Source organism: Clarias gariepinus, chromosome 3 (genome assembly GCF_024256425.1).
Source record: "Clarias gariepinus isolate MV-2021 ecotype Netherlands chromosome 3, CGAR_prim_01v2, whole genome shotgun sequence".
Taxonomy (NCBI): domain Eukaryota; kingdom Metazoa; phylum Chordata; class Actinopteri; order Siluriformes; family Clariidae; genus Clarias; species Clarias gariepinus.
The window spans coordinates 10,668,365-10,688,228 of record NC_071102.1 but is presented as its reverse complement, the minus strand read 5'-3'; the positions used below and the strand labels follow the sequence as shown (position 1 = coordinate 10,688,228).

General features: G+C 36.8%; 1 protein-coding gene across 1 annotated transcript; it reads right to left on the bottom strand.

Annotated features, from left to right (window-relative positions):
• Positions 1-166: 166 nt before the first annotated feature.
• Positions 167-18,353, bottom strand: trpm5 (transient receptor potential cation channel, subfamily M, member 5). The gene is made up of 26 exons (XM_053492471.1): positions 18,278-18,353; positions 16,685-16,752; positions 16,408-16,558; positions 15,398-15,578; positions 15,138-15,304; positions 14,616-14,793; positions 14,439-14,503; positions 14,119-14,301; positions 13,937-14,036; positions 13,661-13,779; positions 12,496-12,828; positions 11,817-11,954; positions 11,200-11,323; positions 10,884-11,029; positions 10,097-10,209; positions 9,800-9,898; positions 9,411-9,672; positions 3,673-3,791; positions 3,202-3,334; positions 2,855-3,029; positions 1,957-2,125; positions 1,651-1,829; positions 1,030-1,162; positions 877-949; positions 689-779; positions 167-599 (listed from the first exon to the last, which is right to left on the bottom strand). The coding sequence occupies exons 1-26, from the start codon at positions 18,302-18,304 to the stop codon at positions 547-549; spliced, it is 3,579 nt and encodes a 1,192-aa protein (XP_053348446.1). The 5' UTR covers positions 18,305-18,353; the 3' UTR covers positions 167-546.
• Between the last annotated feature and the right edge of the window lie 1,511 nt (positions 18,354-19,864).

Genomic DNA, 19,864 nt, shown 5'->3' with positions numbered 1-19,864 from the left:
ATTGTTGCTTAAAACAGGGAAGCTGAATAAAGGAAGTGTAAGTTAGGGGCTGGACCACAACGAGTCACAAAATTTAGCCACAGAATGGGTGTAAAACATGACATGAGAATGCGAACACCCTAAGGGAATATAAATTTTCAACAATTTAACAAATTCTTGAAAATTAAAAATGGAATATTAGCCATTGGTTTTTTTAATCCATGAATGTTACAGTTAAAAGCTGTTTAATAATAATACAAATCTATATTATTTTTCATTAATTATCAGAAAATGAAGTCAGAGGATTTAAAATATTCGTGACGTACAAAAAAAACTAAAAAGACAACATTAAAAATAGATAGGAAAAAAACACATTCATACAAACTTTAATCTTGACATTTCGTAAAGGTGGAATTTCATCTCAGGTACCGAACGCAAGTTCTGACAATAGCTGAATCAACAATTTTGCACATAAACACACAAAAGCACATAAACAATCATTTTGACACGACAATCATTCCACAACTTGAGACTTTTCCTTGTTGATCCCACTCCATCTTGTGCTTCCTATTCATCTTTCTTTGATGAATTTGCTGCCCCTTTACTGCTAGCCTTGGTGCCTGTGAAATACAAAGATGCTGTAACGCTACCCTGTAACAAAAGTAACAGACTAAATTTGGACTATTATTGTTTTAGGAGAAAGACCTACGTGGGCTTTTGGGAACATCTCTGTCACACTTTAGTGTACTCCTCTTGAAGCATTCTCCCATCCAGGATAGTACTTCTCCACAGTATTTCACCTGAAGGGAATAATTATAATTATGTTGGTCAGAGTCACTTGAAAAATTGAAAAAAGTAGCATCCATTTTATGGGATATTTAATGTAATTGAATTTACCTCAGCCTCCATAAATACCAAACGTTTTTCTTGCTCTTTAAATCGTGCTGCACTCATCAGCAGGCTTTGCACCCTAAAATGTGAAGTGGCATCAGTAACAGCGCATACTGTATTACTGTACAGTCCAGAGGAAAATGATAGAGACTAGCTCACTTTGAAGATGTGCTCTTGAGTCTCTCCTCACTACTTTCCAGGTGACGTTTTTCAAGTTTGGCCAAATAATTCTCCTTTTGTACAGACTCCCAGGTCATCAACTTCTGATCCAACCCTGGTGGCAGCTCTCTCTCTGGCCAATAAACACAATATGAAATTTTGTCCACAAAAAAAGTCATAATTATCTTGTACTTGTATATCTTTTACCTCTTTACAGTGAACTACCTGATTTATGTAATTTAAGATACATAATTGAACCTTATCAGTGGATGTGTAGACCTAAAGACATCTGTTGAAGATCTTTAACAACTCATGGTCTTTAGGTCATATTTGGATTTTTTTGTCAATTAGTTCTAAAGATGTCTAGAGTGTTTATGGCTTTAGGGCACTAATGGGTCCTGAAGATGCCTTCAATATGTCTGTAGTTCTGAAAATGAACTGCAGTGCTACCTCAGCCCATTGTAATAATATTACTGTTAAGGAAAACATTTGTTTTTGATCTGTGTATGATGAGAGTATCTTTCTTGGGCTATTACAACCCCAAACATGAAACTATCCTCTGATGAGTTTATTTTTTAAATAATGTTTTTATTTTCTTCTTCATTGGTAAAAATGACCAACCCAAGATCTCAATGTTTTCCTCTGCCTTTCCAAACAAAGACAGAAAGAGTTCAGTAATGTGGCTTATGATAATAAAAGGTGGAGCAAGAGCAGGTCGGCTGTGGTACTCCACAATCAGATTATATCGCTGAAATTTCCAGAAGATATCAGCGTTCCCCTGCACAAGCTGGAACGTGTAGCTGTAAGGGGCACAAGCAGAAATGTAATAGTTTGGCAATACATTTTCACTTTGTCTTGTTTTTTGGTTGGAGTTTACTACTTATTACTTTCTTAATTCAAGAAATTTTCTTTAGAATCCACTCTAACCTGAACATTGCAATAAGGAGATTGAGCAGAAGAACATTAGTGACCAGTAAATAAATAACCAGCAGGAGGATGACCAGCCAGTTAGCATAGATGTTTGGGCAGGGGGGCAGAGTGCCATCGATGATCAGGTGTAGATCCATTGTACAGTTATCGTGGGCCATCTTAGCAGCTGTGGATAGAAGTGCAAATAGTACATGATTAACTTGCACTGTGTCTCCATCTTGTGGAAGGCACTTTATTAAAAATACTGTAAAAGGACAAATAAAAAGTACAATAACCTATAGAAATCTATAAAATACATTTTGCCTGATTTTAATCAATAATCTGTGTTAAAAGAGATAGTTAAAATAGATACAGTGGGGAAAATATCCCCCACTGTATCTAGGGGATACATATGTGCAGGGGATTAAATCTGTAATTGATCCCCTACAGATTTTCTAGGTTTGCCCACTTACAAAGAAATGAAGGGTCTTTAATTTTTATCATGGGTTTATGGTAAAGAATTGAGATAGAATATCAACCAAAAATCCAGAAAGAGCACATGATACAAATGTTATGAATTAAGTTGCATTTCAATGAGGGAAGTAAGTATTTGATCCCCTACCAACCAACAGTTAGGAGAAACTGCTCCTAACAACAATGTGGTATGTGTATAAAAGCCACCTGTCCACAAAATCTCTATCTTCCATTTAAACCTCACCACCATCAGCAAGACCAAAGAGCTGTCAAAGCAAGTCAGGAACAAGATTTTAGACTTGCACAAGGCTGGAATGGGCTACAAGACCATCAGCTAGAAGCTTGGTGAGAAGGAGACAACTGCTGGAGCGATTATTTGCAAATGCAAAGGAGCCGCTGTATCAAATACATTTTTAAAAATTGCATCAATAAAATAGCTAACCATCAATCTCCTCCAAGGGAATTTGGCCGAATATGTGGAGGTAAGGTCGGTAGAGCACTCTGCGGAAAACCCAGTCAAGTCGGGGGTCATTTGGGTGGAGCAGAGCCTGAGTTGCTACTCCATATGCAATCAACCACACGCTCAGGAAAAACAGAAAGAAGAAGACATCCTTCATCTGAAAACAATACAATATTGATTTTAAAAACTGGTAATTGGTGAAACGGAATAAATATTAAGTAGTAGTGTTCCTTATATTTTTTATAAACATAATGGCAAAATGTGAACTAAATTAATACACTGTTGTCCCTTATAGTCACAAATAATACAGTATATTATAATGTGGTCACCATTCTTTCCACAATGATGATTTTTGGTCCAAGCTGCTTGTGGATGGCAAAAATGTGGATAAGCCTTAAAGTATAAACCATGAAGTCCAATGCCAGGACAGTGCGTCCAGCCTCATATGTTCCTTCTGACATCCTATAAACAATAAAAATATTTTCAGTGAAAAAAAAAGAAAAAAAAAGTATATATATATATATATATATATTTTTTTTTTTTTTTTCCTAGCAAAGTCAACATAGAGAAATACAGGCCAGAATTTTTTTTTAATTACTCTTGCCATCTTAAAATTATATAATTATATACGGTACTGTACTTACATTATATAAACACATAATATAATATAATATATTTTTTGAATGCAAAAAAAGAGAGATTTATATTTATGAACAATTGGAGTCAAATGAAAAAAATGTCAAAGACAGATTACATTACTTAAAGGCTTCTTTCAGTTAAGCTTTAATAAACCACCATACCTGCATGACACCCCAATCACGAACAGAGAGATGGCTACCATGTCACATTTGTTCCAGTTATCCTCCACATAGAGCTTAAACTTCTTTAATATACTCATATCTTCATCTGAGAAAAAACTCTGGGACACAAAGCAGATGAAATGTACTTTTACAAGATCATTCCATTTAACTGAATAGTGACAATATTTTATAAATTGAATGGGGTTAGTTTAGTTCAGTGCAGAGGTTGTTCAAGGTGTTCGACCCAAGAGTTTCCATTGTAAAAGGAAACTTTGAGGTCATGTTTTAAAATTCATGTGACCCACTCAAGTTTCATAACATTTTCTCTGTTCTCAACTCTATACCTCTTCCTCTACCTTCCTCTCTATTTGCTGATGAGTTTGTCACCTTCTTTGAAGAGATTAAAAACAATGCTAATCTTTCCCTCTCTTTCTGTAGTAGACATCCTCCTGCATCTTTTATTCATCAGCCCATTCAATCCCATCAACAGTGCTCCAGGCTACACCTCTAAACACCTCCTCACCTATCACTTGCATTGTTAATGGTCTCCTTACATCTTGTCACTTACTCATTAGAAAAGTCAAGGCTAGAGAGCAACTTCTACTAAGTATTGCCATTCTCCTGTCCCCGGCAATACTTGAATGTTCTGTTTACAATCATTTAACCTCCTGGACCATAACCAATCACTAGTGCCTAGTTAAATCCGTTAATATGGCTCAGTGCTTGGTTCTCTTTTATGTTGCCTGAATTCTAAAGATGCAATATCCTTGCATGGCTTGTCATAACACCAATATTGTAATGATACCCAACCTTCACCTTTCCAAACTTATGTTCTAAAGTTTCTGCTTGCATGTCTGGCAGACAAATCTGGTGAACAACTCATTAAGGATGCTAGCTCATCTCCTAAAACTAACCCAATCCATCAACATTGAGCTGTTATACATGCCAGGATGTCCATCTATTTCCAGTTCTTATCAGTTCCTATAACTGGAGGTCTATATGATTACACTATCTGACTATACACAAAACATTGGTGTAGAAAGACATTTATTATACTCTGCTCATGTTGTAAGCCTGACTCTGTCGTGTGTGTTTGTCTACTCAGTTCCTTGTTCAGTTACCATCTCAAGATTAAACTGCTGCAAGTTGCTACTTGCAGGTCTCTCTATAAGCAAATTAGCAACAAATCAACTAAGCCAGCATCCAGACTTATGTGAGAAGTTAAAGAAATTGAAAACATTACTCCATTGTTATGTTTCACCCTGCAGGCTTCCTGCCTATATTAGATTTAAAAAAAATAAATAAAAAAGTTTCCAATATATTTCCTTTAAGCCTCGAGCACAGTTCTGCTTGATTTTATAGCCTTTAAGACATAAGAAATATGTGCATAACAACTCTTCTCTCTATTGGCGCCAAGGTAGTAGAATGAGTCACTGACTCTTCAAACACTAAACACTTAAAACAAGCAATCTGTACACACACCCACACACAGTAAGAAAATAATATTTCCATAGATGTATCAGCTCTCGACTCTGTCAAGCTTTTAGTTTGATGGTGTTCCTAGATCATGGTCTGTGTTCTAGCATAAGAATGTGTGTGTGTAGAGTCCACAACACACATCTGTAAGTCACTTTCCTAACCTTTGGTAGACTCATTTGGTAAATGAAACTGAAAATGTATTATATGATGACGTAAATGAAACAGTAATGTTTTAATTATGCAAATGCAAGTTATGCATTAGAGAGAATGGGCTGGTCACATATCGATTTGAGCTAATTTCAATGTTGCATACACATGGCATGTGAAATTCTTGATAAATTCAAAAATGCAAACTGTGGGCTGTAGGTTCTATGTTCATAACTCAGTGAAGCAGTCTTATAACGCTAATATTTAACAGTTGGTATGTATTTAAACATGCGCATTTTAAGAAAACACTTTTTTCTGAAATTTAAACAGGTATTTAAACAACTGTAAGAAAATAATCAGTATGGCCGGAAAATCTATATAAAGCTGCTCAGTTTTTATTGTACCTACTAATGACATACCTATATTAAATATGCATACAATTAGTCAAGAAATAAAGGATTACTCCAGGCTAAAAGTAACAGTCAGTATTGATAGGGGGTATAACTACAGTATGGTTGATTATGGATGGATTTTGAGTATGCACATATCCTGTTCCACCAAAGTCGGATACAAGAAGTGGTATTGGAAAGATTTTGTGAGGTGTAGTCACAGGAATGTGCATACAAATCCATTGGTGCCTCTTAAATAAGTGAATATTTGGGCCAAAAGCATAAAGGCATTCCATACTTTTACTTTAAAATGTAACAGATAATGTAACGGATGAAGGAATTTAAACTTTTAGCACAGCAAATTATTAAACTTAATAGATTAAAGTACTCTCTACTTAAAGGTGAGTCAGTTAGAAAAAAACTTTGCACCTGCTCCCTTCCAATTTTTCATGAATGTTATTTTGGATCTGTTGGGCAGGGACACTGGTATAATCTATGTGATTTAGCGTTTAGATTAATTAAGATTAAAATGTTTGAACTCTAAACATTTGGAAACAGAAATAAAAAGATGTTCAGTAAGACCTTTGTATGTTTATATTTTTTCTTTATTTGCAGAGATTATTGTCTCTTAAGTTTCATTAAAGGTATATTTGTCTTATGAAGTCTAATCTTGTGGGACATGAGGCAGAGTAAATAAAAAAAAACTAAATTTTCAGTTTTAAGTTAACTATCCTTTTAAGCTTGTGGTTGCACAAAAATTTTAAAAATTCTTTTAACTGAAGTAATACATTGTTGAATCTTAGTTGAAACTGTTTTTCTACTTTTAGAACTTTTTTAAACAAATTTTTAATTGTCACGATTAAGTTTTGCATTAAGCTTGTTTTAAAAAGTCAATTGTTGAGTTAGTTTCAACTCAAAGATTGTCAAACTGTCATTGACAGTTTCTTTTATAGATTTGCACTGGCATTGCACATTTTTAGTGTTTTTTACTCCAAAAAGTATTAATTCTATTTTAAAAGAAACAGTGTTTAGAATTTAGCTGTGCTTGGATGTGCAGTAAACTAACTTAAGAGAATAAAAAAAATGTTTTAGATGCTTAGATCATATCTGTCTGATCTATACCATTTTGTAGATCTAAATGGAGTACCGTCTGATGTAATGCCAGTGAAATATGGGGTCCCACAAGGGTCAGTTTTAGGACCTCTCCTGTTCTCAATTTACATGCTTCCCCTGGGAAACATCATTAGAAGGCATGGGATTAGTTTCCATTGTTATGCTGATGATACCCAATTATACATCTCAACAAAACCAGATGAAATACCCAAGTTGTCTAGATTAACAGAGTGTGTCCAGGACATAAAAGATTGGATGACCAATAACTTTCTTTTACTAAATTCAGATAAGACAGAGATATTGCTCATCGGCCCAAAAACCAGCACACAACAGCTTTCACAATTCAGCCTGCGTTTAGAAGGATGTACTGTTACTACTAGCTCAACAGTAAAAGACCTGGGCGTGATATTAGACAGTAACTTGTCTTTTGAAAATCATATTTCCAATATCACAAAAACAGCCTTTTTCCATCTTAGAAATATTGCCAAACTTAGGAGTATCCTATCCGTATCTGATGCAGAAAAGCTAGTTCATGCATTCATGACCTCCAGACTGGACTATTGTAATGCATTACTAGGTGGTTGTCCTGCATCCTCAATAAACAAGCTACAGTTAGTCCAAAATGCAGCCGCCAGGGTTCTCACTAGATCCAGAAAATATGATCATATAACACCTATATTATCATCCCTGCACTGGCTACCTGTTCAATTTAGAATTAATTACGAAATAGTACTACTTACATACAAGGCTTTAAATGGTTTAGCTCCCTCATACCTAACCAGTCTTTTGATACGCTATAATCCACCACGTCCCTTAAGATCACAAAACTCCGGACTTCTGGTAATTCCCAGAATTTTAAAATCTACAAAAGGGGGCAGGGCATTTTCATATTTGGCTCCAAAGCTTTGGAATAGCCTTCCAGACACTGTTCGGGGAGCAGACACGGTTTCCCAATTCAAAAGTAGGCTCAAGACGCATCTCTTTAATCTGGCATACGCGTACCTCATCCCATAACTTCATACTTCAGTACATCTATCCTGAATGGCAACTACGCTAATTCTCTCCATCTTTTCTGTATTTTTCTACCCATCCTGAGGCATCTGGAGATTGTGCCAGCTTCAGTAGACAAAGGCCAACCCTGCGAGGTTTCTAAGGCATCTTGAGAAGGACCTGCTCCAGCTAGATTCTGCTTTATGATGGCTGGAGCTACACATCCTGCTCCTGTGCTTCCAGTGATCTTGACCCCATCTGCCCTCTGCACTTACTGCTGAACTGAATCTACACAACTTCTGTTATATTGAACTTTCACCTGCACAACACACTTGATGTTATTTCTATCTGTTATCACCCAGATGAGGATGGGTTCCCTGTTGAGTCTGGTTCCTCTCAAGGTTTCTTCCTATTCCCATCTCAGGGAGTTTTTCCTTGCCACTGTCGCCGTCACCCTTGACTTGCTCATCAGAGACATTTCATTCATCATTCATTCATTTCATTATTATCTAGACACATTTTTCTCACACATACACACTTCCAAATATTTTCTTTTCTTTTCTTTTCTTTTCAAAAAAAAAAAAAAATCTTTAATTTTTTTTTTTGTGAAGCTGCTTTGGGACAATGACCATTGTTAAAAGCGCTATATAAATAAAATTGAATTGAATTGAATTGAATTGTTTTGTGACAGTTCAGTTGTTACTTTTCATCCTTACTTATTGTGTTAAACACAACTTATTAGTTTAACATTACTTTTGTATACTTTATTAACAAGTTTTGTGTACAAACTGTTTTAAGTTAAACCAACATAAAATTAATACACAACTTTACTTTTATTTTAAGGATAAGATTTTTCAATCAGCAATCAGTTTCCTCACTTAAAAAAAAAAAAAAGTTAAATCAACTTATTACATTTTACAGTCTTCCCAAACCGGTGTAATGCTTTTTGCATAATAGATGCACTTTCTCATTGCATTGCATTGCATTACTGTGACAGAGAAGGGACAAGTAGTGAGACATCAAGATCCCCACCTTGCTTTCCTCAAACCCTTTGCAGACTTCAGCAAAACAGTCATACAATACTTTTGACCAGATCAGTTGATTAAAGGTTATAATAGAAGCTCAGTGGGTTAAGCCTCTGCGTTATTGATCAGAAGGTCATCAGTTTACGCCCCACACCATCAAGTTGCTATTGTTGGACCCTTGAGCAAGGCCCTTAACCCTCTCAGCTCTAGTGGTGCTATATCAAGGTATCATAGCCATATTGCTGTATCGGGTCCTTTGACCCCAGCTTAACAAGCTAGGACATGCAAAGAAAAGAAGTGTGCCACATTACATTTGCCACATTACACTGTGCAGTAATGTAACAAATAAGGGCTCCTTAATTATCATCATCATGTTTCTCTTCTTCTGTAATGTTTAATTATCAAAGCTGCAAGGTTATTTGCGTTTAGGAAAAAAAAATATATATATTTTCCTCTTGTGTCTGTAATTGCAGCCACAACCCCAATTTAAAAAGTTGCACTCTTATTTCTTGTGTATACAATTTTACTTATATATGTATACAGTATATAAAGGACAAACTGAAAATTGTGACTGACTCCCATTTCTTATTTATACCTGTCTGAGCTCCTCCAGTACTAGTGTAAAGACCCAGAAGTAGAGAATGATCTCAGCCGGAGAAGGGCCATTTGGAGGTGGAGGCCGGAAGTCCAGTAGCAATACGTAGGTGAAGAGCACTAAAAAAGCGAAGTACATGATGACGTTGCCTAGGAACACTGTGACGGGGGCACTCCAGAAGCGCTTCCAACGTCTTAGGATGAACTGACTCCACGTCGCACCGCAGCTCTGAACTGCAGAATCACCAGCTGCCTCGACATCGCTGAACACACACACACGGATGACACAAAAAAGAAAGAGGTATTTATTAAAGATATTATACTTTTTTTCTTCAGAATCTTTTTAAAAATTCCATGGCCTTCTGAAGTTTCATAATAAAACAGACTAACGCTGGGTTCTCATCAGTCAGTAGCAGGGCTTTCTCTGTGTCAAAACTGTCTAGCTCTGCAAACTGCTCTCCTCCAACTCGATTCTCCAGTTCCTGATCACTGAAAAACATACACACACAAGGCTGATGAATGATTCAATTCAATTCAATTTTATTTATATAGCGCTTTTAACAATGGTCCTTGCCCCAAAGCAGCTACACAAAAATGAAAAATTTGAAATTATGATAAATGCTGATCTAATCAAAAAGCCATCACTGATGGTGATATGAAATAGCATTGTTTTATATGTGCTCCTACCTGAATTTAATCAGATTGGTCCATATTAGAGGTGGAAAGAAAAAAGACACAACCAGTTTAGAGATGGCGGTATCTGTTGTCATGGCTCCCCACCAGATTTTAGTCAGCAGTGCCTATTGAGGATTACAATTCGCAATAATTTAGCATCTTCAGTAATCCCAAAGGAGAAATTCTTGTTTATTTACACAATGAGTATTGGGTACAATAAGTATTGTACCCTAAATACTGGAATTATACAAAAGTCCAATAAATCCAATCCAAAGCCTTTTATGTTTTATATTTTGTTACACTATGTATTTGCAAATGATAAATTATTGATGACTTTATATTATTGTGTATCTTCCAATGTTTGAGTAATGTAACTGGTTGAAATCTTTTGAAATTACTCCATCGGTCCATTTACTAAATTGGTCTGATCAACAGTATATCATAGATATATATATAAGATTTTCTTAATTTTCATTTTAATAAAATTTTGTCATCATGCATACTGTATGTGTAGACTTTGCATTTGTATCACTTAAATAAGATATTTAGTTTCTCATAAATTTGAGCTAGATACTGTACTAGGGTGACTGCATAGAGTTTTAGTTTAGTCCAGGGATATAAAAATGCATGATCAAATCATGTATGTAGAAAAAAACAAACAAACTGGAAATCCTGCTTAGGTTGTTCAGATCTGATTTAAGTAAATTCATTAACCGTTTTACTTTTACTGTACGAAGTGCTATTGATCAGTCGTCTGTTAAAATTGTGCATCAGAAACAGGTGCAATAGGAGCCATTACCTGAACTCCATCATGGGCAAAAAAGGACTTTGCGTCGGCCTCTGTGGCCAGGTTCAGCACAGTGGTTTGATTCCAGCAGCTGGTCTTTCTCACCAGCAGAGCATATGCTCGATCCTCACTGTTAGAGTAGCACTCACTGAATAAATCTGCAGCCAGAAGGAAAATTAAAATCATAATAATAATTTAAAAAACATTCCTATCATGCCTTAATACTGTTTGTCAAAAAAAAAAAAAAAAGGTTCTGTGTGTCTCAGTAATCCATTAGTTTCTTATTTTCAGCATGATATTGTTCTAATATTTGCAGTGCAAATCTCACCTAAACTAAACTGCTCATATTTGGCTTCCTTCATGCTCCGAGCATTTTCAGCCTCTGACTCCAAATGAGCCATCTCCTTCAGGATTTTACATCCAGCAAGGGCTGCAGCCACCGCTTCTGGACCCTGTGACATAAACAAAATCACACAAACACAAATTGCAAACATAAATGCATAAACAAGGTATGGAAAAGATAATATGGGCACATCATAATTCTTTCAAAATATTCCATAGTGTTTTTCATTAATGAATATATTATGTAAACACTAAGACATTTGCTATTAAATCATTACAAGTGTCATGTCCACCTGTAAAACATTCTGTGACATGATCTCATCACAATAGTAAATTGCATCATGAAAAAGTATTATAAATACAGTAGAAAAGTACAGAAAAGTTCACACAGACAATTGTTTTGCTCGGTGGAAAGCCTGCATTACGGTAAATTGCTGTAATTGCAGTCATAAAGCTGTTAGCATCCATCTCCAAAACCAATTTGCCTAAGATAAACCACTTAAACCAGATAAAATCAGGTTTCTAAGGATGACGCGATAGAGATGTAAATAGTTTTGGTTCATGAAAATCAGCCAGACACTCCACATTGCTGTGTGACCTCACCAAGGCCCAGAAGTAGTTGGCCATTGTTTGTCTGTTCTGCAGGACAGCCCAAAGAAAGAGATCCCTCAAGGGATGCTCACAATGCTGCTCCAAGTCGATTAGGTCTTTTTGGTTGTGAAAAAGTCTGCCCCCTCTTTCCTAGTGGAGATGCAAACAAAAATCAAAAGATTAGAAGACAGTAATGGGAAACTTAAACTTAAAGAGCTATAGCGCCCTAAAAGGCACTTTGGTTTCTCCTACCAATAGAACTTTTAATCAGCTAACAACTATTAAGTATTCTTGTATAACAGAATTTTTTAGAAATGTATACATTTATCATTCTTCTTTCCAACACAGAATAACCCATAATTAAAATAATGAGAATTATTTTGCAGTTCTCATTATTTCTAGTACAGTAGGTCTAATAAAGGGTAAAAGTAATTTTTCCTTTAGAAAGATGGAACCATTACCCATCAAATTAACCCTTCAAAACATCTCTAAATGAATTTACTGAGATAAATTAAATATAATAAAATAATAAATAATAACTATGGATTATTGTGAATTATCATATGAGGGCATTATGTGAAAAGGAAATCTGCTATGCCCATTCAAGGGCAAACCATTTGTGTTTCAAAACATTTCTATATATTCTTAAATGTTTGTATTTATGCAACTACAGACACAAAAGTGCTCTTACCACTAGAGGTTTCTGGTAAAAGCCCCTGCAGGAGTCATGCAGAAAATCTTTCAGGACCTTGGAGACTTCAAGGAGAGTGAAGCGAGGTCGTCTATCCCCTACATCAACGTGAGCAGGTCCAGCTGATCGCCCTGAGAGCTTTGCCTGTTTCTCATGTTTCTTTAGGAGTAGTTCATACAGGAGGCTTTTCTCACGCACAGAGCAGTAGAGCTCCTGGAGACGACTGTACGTCATAAACTCAGCCAGGTTTACTCCATTGTCCACAAACAGCCGAACAAAATCTGGCTTGTCAGTGACTAAAGCATCCATCATGACCTCCTCAAGATCTTCTGCCTATGGGAAAAAATATAATGACTATAAAAAGTAAAAATTACAATTCTGTTTCCATGAATAAGCAAACTGATCCAGTGATTCCGAACAAAAAAAAAATATATATATATATCTATATTAGTATATAGTATGTATATATAGTATCTATATGTTCACTACACTTATAGTGGAACCTTGGATTGCGAGTGTTTTGAGCAAAAAAATAAAAAAGAAATTTTTAACTCGGTAAATGAGCAAGGTCTTAAAATATAAGTGCGCCCCTCATATACGTGTGCCCCTCGTATAGTAAACATCGCACACGTGCGCTTATAGACAGTAAGTGATAGATCAGTAAACTGGTGTGTGTTTGTGAAAGTCACCTACACAGCAGCCCACTTCCTCCCGCCTCTCTGAGTTGTCTGAAGGCTGGTGTATGTGTGTCTCTCTGTGTGTGTGTACGCACGCTTGTGTGGGTGAGAGTCTCTACCATTAAACTAATGTGTGTGTGTGTGTGTGTGTGTGTGTGTGTGTGAAAGTCGTCCTACACAGTAAATCCCCCTCTCTTCCTCGTTCTCTGCTCTCTCTGGTCTCAATCACTACAGCCAGTGTTCTTTGTGCAAGGTAATTTGTTTTATTTTTACTTTATATTTTGTATTAATTATTTTTATATTAATATTTTTGAGCTGCAGTGCAAATCATCAGTTTCCATTATTTCTCATTTGGAAATTTGCTTTGATATATACGAGTGCTTAAATATGCAAGCCTGCTTCCGGAACTAATGATGCTCGCAATCCAAGGTATCAGGGTATTTATAGTGATTTAGAGTGACATTGACATAAAATTATGAATGCCTCACAGTCCATTCTACATCTCCATTGAAAATCTCGCTTTTTGCAATGTCTACTCTGTTCCAGGCCACAGCCAGTTTCAGCTCATCCAGGAAGTCCTGTGCCTCCTGACTTTGACTTTTATTGGCTAATGGAAAAGTAAACAAAAAGTAAAAATCAACATGAACTGGACTAAATCATTAAACATTTGTTTAACAATTTAAAAATATGAAGCAGAAGATAAAACAAGTGTCCTTTAGAAGGCTAATCGTTTTGACGTAGATGGTAATTACATCAACACTAACCTTTAACTAATGCTTTGAGGATGACGGTGTCTAGATCAGTGGTCTCCTGCTCTGGGTCATGCACCATCAAGAGATGGAGATTTTCCAAAATTTTCAGAATCTTTAAAACAACAACAACAAAAAAAAAAAGTTTTTGGTTAGTAGAAAAACTTTTTTTTTTCTTCCATGCATTTAGCTCTTACCAATTTGACCCAGGAAGTGATTGAAGCACTTTTGCAACTAGGAAATGTCTCCATTAGAAGATCTTGGACAATCTCAGTATCCCAACAGGCTTGGTTAATCAGTGTAACCAAAATGTCTGCTACACCCCCTGAGCCAGCCAGAATTAGCCATGGAGTTGAATTTTGGATTGTCTTGTACATCCTCTACATGTGGAATGGATGCAAAAGAAGCAAATGATAGTAGTTTAATATGAACTATGCACTAATAATCATGTAACAAAAAAGTAAAACATCCATTTCATAGCACTGGGTTTCATTAAAATAATCATATTATCAGAGACCTGCAATATCCTTGGCTCTCCGTGAAGAAGCAGACATAAGACTGGAATTTCAAAGCTGCCAGGCCCTAAAAGGAAAATAATTAAATCAAATAAGAACTGGCATTATTAAAAGCTAGGGGAGAAAAGCTAGGGACGAGTAAGGCTCCTTAGGTGAACTAGGGACAAATTTGCAAATACCTCCATGTCCAGTACGCTGTAAAGAGATGTGTTTTAGCATTTTGACACGCATGTCATTGGTAGCACCAGGCTTCTTCGGGTCTTCTTCAACTAAAATGAAATGTGAGTGGTTGGAGTCCAGAGAGTACACATCTCCATGGGGAAGATCCTCTGAGGAGTAGGACACTGGCCGATCAGGCTTTAAATATAAAGAAAATGTTAAGCTTGATGGGAGAAAAAAAAAATCAATTATACATAGATTTACACTTAGAAATTTAGTCAGTTGTTTATATTTAAATTATAGTGTGCTTATATGTTATCATGTTATATCACAACTCAGACTTTTATGGTGGGTGCTCAAAGAATGACTGTTTATAGCTGTAACGTGATTATAAGATTTTAGTATGCCTCTTAGATGTTCCACATAACTATAAATTCATGTACATTTCAATTCTTAATAAATTCTTGTACACAATTCTAAAAAGTTCTAAATGTTCATAATGACATGTAAAATTGAAAATTAAAATTATTTCTTGTCACAACCTTAGTAGAGAGCAGCTGTTCTCGTTTGTTGATCTTGGTCCAGGGAGTAATTCCGATGGCTACCACACGGACCTTTGAAGAAGTGCTGGCCAGAGAGTGATCCCTCACTGCCTGGCCCAGATGCTTTGTGATGCCAAACTGCAGACCGGTGGTGAGGATCCATGCTCCTGGTGAGGGTTATAATCAGTAACGTCTATGAAGGCCAACCATATTTTGACCTGACTAATTACTATTTCCTTATGCCAAATATGTTTTCTGACCTGTGCTCTGTGCAGCTTTCACTAATCCTTTCCTCACTGTGTCTCTGAGCCAGGGTTTCATCTGGGCCTGTTCATCTCCACCCACAAGCCCCACCACCAGATGTGGAGGAGCAAGACCCCACTGTTCTGTCAGCAACTGGTAGATTAGCTCAGGCTCTGTGGTACTGTTAACCCTGACGAACTGGACTGACAAATAGAGTCCATTAGCAATGTAGATAAGCAAGATTCTTTTATAACTTGATCTGCAATAAGCCTCTTTGATTTAAGCAGGGGCGGTACAGTGGTGTAGTGGTTAGCACTATCGCCTTGCCCGGGTTCGATTCCCGTCTCCGTGTGCATGGAGTTTGCATGTTCTCCCCGTGCTTGGTTGGTTTCCTCCGGGTACTCCGGTTTCCTCCCATAGTCCATAGACATGCAGATTAGGCTATTTTCCATCCCCAAATTGCCCGTAGTGTGTGAATGAATGTGTGTGTGTGTGTGTGTGTGTGTGTGTGTGTGTGTGTGTGTGTGTGTGTGTGTCTGCCTGCCCTGAGATGGATTGGCACCCTATGCGGGGTGTACCCCGCCTCATGCCCTAAGTCTCCTGTGATAGGCTCCAGCCCTCTTGCGACCCTGAATACAGAATAAAGCGGTATAGACGATGAGTGAGTAAATGAGTTGTTTTAGCAGTTTGGTTAAAAAAAGTAGATCCTAAGGTAAACAAGTTTAAATGGATAGAACTCGGGCACCGATTAGGTGGTCTATTCATTTAATTAGGATCTACTTTTCTTCCATGTAAGCCCACCAAGCACGGGGAGAACATGCAAACTCCATGCACAAAGAGATGGGAAACGAACCTGGTCTGGACCCTGAACGTGCAGGGCGACAGTGCTTACCACTACACCACTGCACCATCCATGCTAATAATACCAGAAATATTTATTGTATAAGTATTGTTTGATTTTCATGTTAAGCCAAAAGAATACCAACACATTCCTAGCCTAGTGTTAATATAAGCAGTTCTAGCATACCTTGCCTCTGGACTTGTTGGACCCAGTAAAGTCAATGTCCCCCAAACAACCAGCCGCCCAGTGAGATTTATTCCGCTTCTCTTTAGCTTTTTGACTCGATTTTTCATTGGTTTCTTCATCTTCAGGGTAACACTGACAACCTAACACATTTCTGTGTATATGACACACAAAACATTTAAAATAAAATAACACTAAGAAATAAAAAAACATATAGGGAACAGATAAGATAGAGCTTATAGGGCTGTTTTGGGACGTTTGGGCTTGATCCCATTCTCACCCTTCTTCATCTGGTTCAAGTACTGGTTCACCACAATTTGTACACTTCTTCCCAGAGGGTATCAATACCTATGTACACACACAGTATAGACATTCAATGTATACATACATACTATACTGTACATACTACACTCACTGCCCACTTTATTATGAAAACATACACACGTGCACATTTATTTACTTTCAGACTGGCAATCACATGGCAGCAGCACAATACATAAAATCAGGCACAAATAGGCCATAAACCTCTGTTAGTTTTAACACCAAACATCTGATTGAGGAATGAGTGAAAATGGGATCTCAATGCTGTTAAGGAGAGAAGAATAGGACTGGTTCTGCTCCGACCTTTTTCATCATTACACCCACAGAACTGCCACTCACTCGAGATTTTTGTGGGGTTCCCCCCCCAGATGGGAACATGAACTGAAGCTCTTGATCTGTTTCTACATTACTTTATGCCGTGCTATCTTGACATATGATTGACTGATTGGATAATGCCATGAAGAAGCAGACATACAGGGGTTCCTAATAAAGTGGACAGTGAGTACATAACCATTGTTCAGAAGCCACTTTATGCAAAGCAGGCACTATTTCCATTTTCATTCTTTGCACAGGCAAATTCGCTGCGTTTCTGTTGGTGGAGCCACAGGTGACTTCATGAACTTTAATGGATTTTCCCTCCTGAAGAAAGGCAAGTCAGTAGAGGAGACTTGGAAAGATGAAAACAAGAAATTTAAAATGGAATGCTGGAGTTTTGTTGTCTTCCCACAAATGTTTACAATGGATTTATGAACCTGACACACAAGAAAAATCACTGCATTCAAATAATGCTTTAAATATAAAAATACAATTAAATAAAAAATGAAACGTCTTTGTTACATTGTTTTATTCCACTGCAGAATGAAAGAGAATCTGTTAAAGAGCTTTTTGTTTTCAAAAGGCGAAACCTTCTTAAAGTCTGTCTCTTCTGCAATTTTTACAGTAAATATAAATGAATAACTAAGTTGATCGTGACAAAGAAAATTGATGCATATTATAGACACATAGTCCCTTTGCAAGTCCCAATGTAAAAGGTGGCTTTCAGGAAAACCCTGTTTTATGTAAAGCACCACAGGTGTACAAATATATGTATGTTTCCATGGCAACAAGTGGAGGTCATAATTTGACTACGGACTATGGCAGGATGTGTGTGAGAGAAACTTCATACACCATAAACCATGCAAAAGTTATTTGCATTAGAAATCACAGATCATAACTCAAATCTGGCTTTATATCATAATGAAATCTGGTTTGATGCTTTTTTCTTTGTGATATTGTTTAAATTAAGGTTATTATTAACAGTCTTTGTACACTATATATACTAAACAATATTACATGTAAAACGTGAAATCCAAATCATCACTGATGACTGTTTTAATCAATTTCGAAAAACTCTTCTTCAGTTGTGCAAGCTATTAACTGAAATTACTCCACTATGTCAAAGGACAGCTTTACAGATCACTTTCTTACATGAAACCTATTCTGTAATAGTCTTACACAGAGTTTTACAGAAATTGAAGAAAATATACTTTACAAAAAGAAAGAACAGGCTTACCATTGGAGTGTCCTGAAACTCCGACATCTTGCTTTGTTTTTTGGTTCTGTACCTGCAGTGTTCTAGCTCTCACCTGCACACTGAGTTACAGACACTTTTGCAGTCAAACCAGGAAATGAAGCTCAGGTGTGCTTTCTCCACAGCTGACCAGCCCCACAGCTGCTACTGAAGAGCCACACACCCTTACCTGTAGGCAGCGCTGGACACACCCACATCCCTAGCATTATTTAAGTAAAATCAGAGTTAAAATCTTTTTTAAAAATCAGTCATGAAAACTGGTCTTAATTATAAAGTATATTAAATCATAGAATATACTTTTTAGATTGTATTTAAAATATATTAAATTATTAGTGACACTTTTTACTCCAAGCATTAGACAGTAATATCATCATGTACACTCAGCAAAAAAAGAAACATCCTCTGACTTTCAACTGTTTTTACTTTCAGTAAACCTAATGTGTAAATATTTGTATGAACACTAAAAGAGTCAACACCAAAAGACAGAAACTAAAAATGTTTCACAATGTGTCCCTGAATGAAGGGAGGCTCAAAATCAAAAGTACCAGTCAGTATCTGGTGTGGCCACCAGCTGCTTGAAGTACTGCAGTGCATCTCCTCCTCATGGACTGCCTATTGCGGACAGTCTGAGCACTGATGGAGGGATTGTGTGTTCCTGGTGTGACTCGGGCAGTTGTTGTGGCCATCCTGTACCTGTCACGCAGGTGTGGTATTCGGATGTACCGATCCTGTGCAGGTGTTGTTACACGTGGTCTTCCACTGCGAGGATGATCAGCTGTCCTTCCTGTCTCCCTGTAGCGCTGTCTTAGGCGTCTCACAGTGCGGACATGGCAATTTATCGCCCTAGCCACATCAGCAGTCCTCATGCCTCCCTGCAGCATGCCTAATGCACGTTCACGCAGATGAGCAGCGACCCTGGGCATCTTTCTTTGGGTGTTTTTCACAGTCGGTAGACAAGTCTCTTTAGTGTCCTGCGTTTTTAGAACTGTCACCTTAAATGCCTACTTTCTGTAAGCTGTTAAGGTCTTAACGACCATTCCACAGGTGCATGTTAATTAATTGATTATGGTTAATTGAACATGCATGGAAAACATTGTTTAAACCCTTTACAATGAAGATCTGTAAAGTTATTTGGATTTTTACAACATTATTGTTGAAATATACAGTCCTGTAAAAGGGACGTATATATCTAGTTAAGTACAATTGGTCATAAGCTTTCTAGAATATATACATAGAGTAAAATATGCACATGCTAAACTAATATGCTCACATGATTGTTGAGAACAATAGGACTCCGCACTAACATATTAACACTAGAAACTGGAGTGGCTCCCACAAACACACTTTTATAGCTTAAGTATGTGGTTTTTATATGGAATAATGCACATACGGTGTATTTAATGCATTAAAACATAATTAAGATTGAATTAGGGATACAAAATACCCAGTTTAAAGATACATATTAAATGTACAAACAATAAGTGTACCATCCAAAGAACAAAATAGTGTAATAGTTACCCACTGTTTTTCTTTTGAATGGACTGGCAAAATTAACTTTTTCTTTGGTAA